This window comes from Salvia miltiorrhiza, chromosome 3 (genome assembly GCF_028751815.1).
Source record: "Salvia miltiorrhiza cultivar Shanhuang (shh) chromosome 3, IMPLAD_Smil_shh, whole genome shotgun sequence".
NCBI lineage: Eukaryota > Viridiplantae > Streptophyta > Magnoliopsida > Lamiales > Lamiaceae > Salvia > Salvia miltiorrhiza.
Window position 1 is genome coordinate 57,761,233 of NC_080389.1, and position 6,081 is coordinate 57,767,313.

At 35.2% G+C, this 6,081-nt stretch overlaps 1 protein-coding gene across 1 annotated transcript; it reads right to left on the reverse strand.

The window, feature by feature from the left end:
* Nucleotides 1-2,110: 2,110 nt before the first annotated feature.
* On the reverse strand, nt 2,111-5,263 carry LOC131014716 (histone-lysine N-methyltransferase ATXR6). Its single transcript, XM_057942784.1, has 6 exons — nt 4,821-5,263; nt 3,805-3,885; nt 3,489-3,718; nt 3,106-3,206; nt 2,803-3,015; nt 2,111-2,523 (listed from the first exon to the last, which is right to left on the reverse strand). Exons 1-6 carry the CDS (start codon nt 5,092-5,094, stop codon nt 2,364-2,366), a joined length of 1,059 nt encoding a protein of 352 aa, XP_057798767.1. The 5' UTR covers nt 5,095-5,263; the 3' UTR covers nt 2,111-2,363.
* Nucleotides 5,264-6,081: the final 818 nt, after the last annotated feature.

The following is a 6,081-nucleotide window of genomic DNA, read 5'->3' on the forward strand; positions in this document are numbered from 1 at the left end:
GGAAGTTTATGTATGACTTTTTATTATACTTTGTTACAAATAAATCTCAAGCTTTAATTTTTAACTGTTTTCCAAACATGAACTAAGTAATAAATTGCATTGTCGCAAATATATTTTGCATATACAGGAACCCGAAAACACAAGAAATTGCTTTATAAATAGTGGAATTTATACTAGTGAAAGAAAAAAAATAATGATAGCTAGAAAACCTAAGAAATTGTTTTTTATTTTTTTTTGAAAAAAGAAGAAATTGTTTTATAAATGAGTTTTTGGGGATCTGAGCTCTGATCACCCCAAAATCTCTGGTCACTGAACTTCTCTTGCTGGCATTTTGTATCACACCTTGTAATCCTAAACACGTACAACATCATTAATTTTCCCACCGAGAGGACCACTAATTTATTTTTCGAATTAAATTGCATGCAACATAAATGATTTTAATCATTGTGCATGGCATTGCTAAGTCAAAATCGTGATGGAGCAAGATAAATATGCATGGTCCTGCGTCTGCGTGTATCTATAGGGAAGGACACACACAAAAAGTTTCTTATGGGGAAGCTGTATTTCTAAATTTCAAATTTGGAATTTTAAGATGTCAACTATTCTACTATTTGGTTTGATGATGCAGGCAAATACATGATATATAATTCGCACAAATTAATAATAATTTATCGATTTTATAAGAATTAAAAGAAAAAAAATGCTTGGTGGAGGCTTAAGTATCCCTCCGCTGCTAAGCCGGGCCTGCCATGTGTGTTATCTGAATTTATATTCAGATATCACGAGCTCAAATCACCAATAATTAACGATAATTTCAAGAAGTCAATCACTTCAACTCACGAAATTAAACTATTAGGATATGTTTTCTCTGATTAATAAATTATCACGAGAAATGACGGATAATAAAAAATTCTTCCTTTATATTCCCTCGTTCTTTTCCCTCATTTTCTTGCAAAGAGAATTTCACAATTTCTCATTTATTCTTTTAACTTTAAAGAGTGATAATATTATTATCACACTAAAAAATAAAGAGATAATGTTATTCCTTCTTGGAGTGAAAAAAGAAGGAACAAGAAATTGTTAAATTCTCTTTCGTTTGAAAATGAGAAAAAAGAAAATAGACATTTAAAGGAATTTATTTTATTATCATGAATGGCGGGAGCAGAACTCTTTACTCCTTTGATTTAGTGAAACATAGTGATGCAGGATTATCCTCGTCGTGGAAAAGAGAAATAAATAATGAAGTTGGTGAATTGGGAGAAATGAAAGTGGGTGGGGTTTGATTATTGAATAAAATGGGAGAATTGTATTTGTGGGTGTGGGGAGTAGTTGTGATCCAGCTAGGGTTTGTGACGATTGTGGCAAAAGAGCTACCACTGGACCACCCTATAGAATTCAAGATTTGCACAAGCTAGAATAGGGTGGTCCTATAATTGCCTCATAATTACTCTCTCTCTCTCTCTCCACAATTTTCATTATTGTTTATTTGGCTGGACTGACAGTCACTCCCCTGAACTGCCCCTGCTCCTTCTGTACCTCTTTCCCTTGCCAAATTCATACTACTAATTACTTAATTCCACATCTCTATTTATTTTTCTCCACAAATTGAAAATACTATGATCATTGTCTCATAAATTTGTTTTTTTTCACAAAATGTTGTTGTTTGGGCTTATTTTGGTCATCAATTTTCAACTATTCGTTGGGCCTCAATTAATGTCTTCTCTGGTTTTTGTATATGTTGCGAATTTGTAGCATAACTTAGTTCAAGATTTCTAGGCCACATTCAAATGTATCCGTTCTAATTAAATTTAATTGTAATCAATAAACATTAATCAAATATAGGTGAACTCTAATTAGATGGATGCCCTACATATCAAATATACTCTAGTTTTTGCCAAGATCTATTTAGTAAGATATCATCATCGATTATTTGTTTTTAATTTTTTGAGTTGAGAATAGGAGACAAGATTTGTACCTTGATCTCTGAGTCTTACCAAAAAAAAAAAAAAACCACTAAGTGGCAATGCTAATGGTGCTGCATGCATTAAGAATATGCAGTGTGGATTCTCCAACAATAATATATCATTGCCTGAAAAACTTGAGACAGAAATGAAAGAACTATGTTCATTTTCTTTAAATAGCCATATATAATGTCAAGAATGCTGGTGCCAATATATAAGAAAAAACATAACAAAATTTGGAATGGACAAAATGAATATGTTAGGACCAGCTTATACAAGATCAGAGCCTCATTGCAGGCGGAGGTGTACGCATTTCCAAATAATTTAGCTGCTATGCATCCGGAATTTAAACCGGGGGGAGGCAAAAGGTGGTAAGAGAAATACCATCGAATTCCAATGGGGTCAAACAAAGTGCTGCGTTGGATACTCATTTTCGTATCCATTGTAGTCGTAGTATAGCCTCTCTCCTTTTCTGATGTCGCGGCTTGCAATCAAAAGAACTCGACATTCACCATTGACATTAAACCTCACACACTTCACATTTTGCTTCTTCTTCCCACCCCTGTTGTTAGAGGAGAGGTGAATGTCAGCAGAGTATTCAAAGGGATAACAGAAAACATGCGAATGAGACAGTGATTCGACTCTTCAGTCAAATATAGGAACTCAAAGCAACTAAATGCTCTTTTATATGTGATAAAGAGATCTTCAGTAATTCAGGGATTCATCCAACTCTTTTATTAAAAAGTGGTAGGTGATTTTACATAACCATTATTCAAGCTTCAAAGCAAAAAAGAAATGTAGCTACTGGTAAGGACTAGCATGAATAGGAGTATTAACGTACGGCACATGGTTGTTGATTCCATTGATGAACCGAGCAATATTACTTCGCTTATCTGGACAGATGACAAGACTTTTCGAAGTGTCAGCAGCAGTGAGGAGAGTCATCATGCTATCCCCATCATCATGCTCACGATTTTTCAGGAAGTCAACATCTCCAATATACTCTGTGATTATTGTCAAATCTCGAATGCATCTATCTGCTTCCACAGTGAATCTATTCCGATCCAGAAAAGAAAAACAAATAAGGCTTGCAACTTTACCACAATAACACAAGAATGAGCATGAAACATGGAAGAATACCCACCCTTCACGTGGATCAAACACAACCATAAGAGGTGGCCATTCACCTTGTTCCATCATATTCTTACAGAGATTCAAAGTTTCTGTGTCGTCTTTTGACATAACCTAATAGTTCAGGAAATGAACAGTGATTGAAATAGCATTAACAAAATTGAAACATCCGTAATAAAGCAGATTATAATAGCTAATGACAAAATGAAAGTTGCTCGAGATAATATATAACAATTTCTCTCGGCCCTTAGGGATCCTCCACCGTCTCAAACTTGAAATTTAATGACTGCATAGCATTCCATTCTATAGTGACTCAATCTTGAGTTTCTTACAACGAATAATCTAACCAGACAATCTTAATTCCAGACAAGATAGGTAAACAGCATTTGGAAGTACCTGCATTCCATCTCTTTCAAGAGTAGCACAATTTGCTGATCTTGGAGCCATGCCCGGAATATAAGTCAGCTCGTTACTGAATTCTGTCCCAGTTGCATTTAGTGCTGTAGCTAAAGATGCCATCTGTTCCAATGTCCTATCAGGATCCTCAGTTGGAATGAAAGGCAATAACTTCCTTCTCTTCTTCGACATCACTAAGCCACCAGTTCGCCTTCTTTTCTTTTTACTTTCTAAGGAGAATAAACAGAGAGTGATATCAGTAAGACCCAGCGTCTCTCACAATTATAGGAAAATGTAACCAAGTGATGCCTTTTACCTGGACTGAGCTTTTCGGCAGGTTGTGAAGACCTTTGTATGCGGAAAAAATCAACTATTTTGGTTTGTACAAGAGTCAAATCTGCAAGCCAAACCATCAGCCTTATTATAATTCACTCTCATGATCTAATGTCATCAATAACCAACATAACAACCTGATCATTAACACCTTTTCCAATCCAATCACATAACATGGTTAAGAGAAAGAAAACACCAAGACAAACCACAACATGACACGATATGATTTGAGGCTGCGCAAAATTACATTTGATGGATATAGTTTGTTAATGAAATGTAAAGTTTTGTCATAATTGCCTTGGTGGTGCAAATTTCATATTTAGCAGAAGATCCTGATCGGTCCCTTGGAATGAAAAATCCATTTAATGAAAAATCAAGTCCCACTTAGAAGCAAAATATACACTGTCCAAGAGTACCAATCAATCATGTCAACTGTTGAATTTTAGTAAGGTGATGCATCTAAACATTCGAAGCTAATGTTTCTCGACAGAAAGTAGATAATGTTAAGAAGCACAGCCAATAACATGTAAATAATCTCCTTGGAAAGAGCATGAAACTAAACTCTGAAAGATGCACAACATTGCAAATGGTCTATGAACAGAATTTGCCACAAACAGCAAAATAACAAAGCTCAACGCATAAAGACTAACAACTCACAAATCTACATGTAAAGCAGATTATTACTAAAAGATTTGGCAAACCAGCCCTAATGCTTAAAGTGAAAACCCATAAGCTAAAGGCAGATATGGCTCTAATTCTCAGCTCACAAAATGTATGTTTTCCATGGGATTGATCGCTTTGCCTAGCCAAAAGTTTGAACCTTTGCACAAATGGGAAGTCGAGCTGGGGCCATGAATTGTCGCCATCAACGCGAAACTCATTTTCAGGATTCGACGCAATGACACGCCATTTACAGAAAAAAAATTAAAAAACGCTAAAGAAGTTCCAAAAACCAGCAAAATACAAATAAAAATAGAAAAAGCAAACTCATTATCATACTTGAAGGATTTCCTTGATCGGAGCAAGAGGGGCAGAACCAGCGGCCTTTGGGGACGGCGACGAGAACCGGTCGGAGGCAGAAGAGGTGGAAGCCAGAGTCACATTTATCGCACAAGAGGAGCTCCGCCGGGTATTGACCCGACCCGCATTTCACGCAGCGCGTGTCGCTGTAATCGTCCGATTCTTCTTGCTTCGATCTGGATCTTTTTCTGGGAGCAATCTTGGGGTGATTAGCTGGTTTCGGAGCGTGGGTTCTCTTCCTGAGCGACGCCATTCCTGCGGCGTGAAGAATGTAATGGTGGGTGTGAGAGAAGGAGAGTGAAATGGAGAATGAGGGTTTTCACATTGGCTTAAGAAATGGGAAATTTTAGAGGGAGAGAGAAAGAGAGGGCAAAGCTATGTGCGCGGGTAAATCGGAGTTTCGCGGCATTACTTCAGATTTTAGCGCCAATCCACGTGTCGTGCCGGGCTATTTATTTCCTAGTAAATAAATTATGATGCCTTGTTTAAATTTTTTATTTCTTCTGTCTTCTCTTGTTACGGAAATTAAATATAATTGCTTATTATTCAACGCATATTCAAAATTTCAAATTTAAGGTGTAATAACGTATCTGAAATTGAAAAGGTCATATTTCCATAAAATCTTGCTATTAGATATAGTTGATTGACTCATCCCAAATATTTTCAAATAATATGTAGATTTTTTTTTGTTTGACTTGAAATTCAATTTTTTAAAATATGAAATAAATGACTACATACTTATACTCCCTCTGTTTTTTTTTAAGTGTCTCATGAAAAAAAAGTACATATATCAAGGAAGTTGTAATATTACCTTTGTGCCCATATTTATTATTTTCAAAGTGTAATAAATTTATTCTCAAATTTTGAAATAGGACACTTAAAAAATGGTAAAGTAGGAACTTTGTCATTTTTTTATTCTCAAATTTTGAAATAGGACACTTAAAAAGAAACAATAAATTTATCTTAATAGGACACTTAGGGTTATTAGCCTGTAAATACACGAACTTTTTATATTTTCTGAAATTTAACATGACTTTTATTTTTAGCCCACAAATACATGAATTTAACATTTTTTCTGATTTTTGACATCTACAAGAAAAAATTCTAAAATACTATTAACGTGAAGGTCGGTATACCATGTCATTCACTCTCTAATCCAAATAATAAATCAAATTACTTTATTCAAGTGCATATTTCGTAGTTCACGTCATGTATTTCGGCCTCCATCTCCACAATAAAT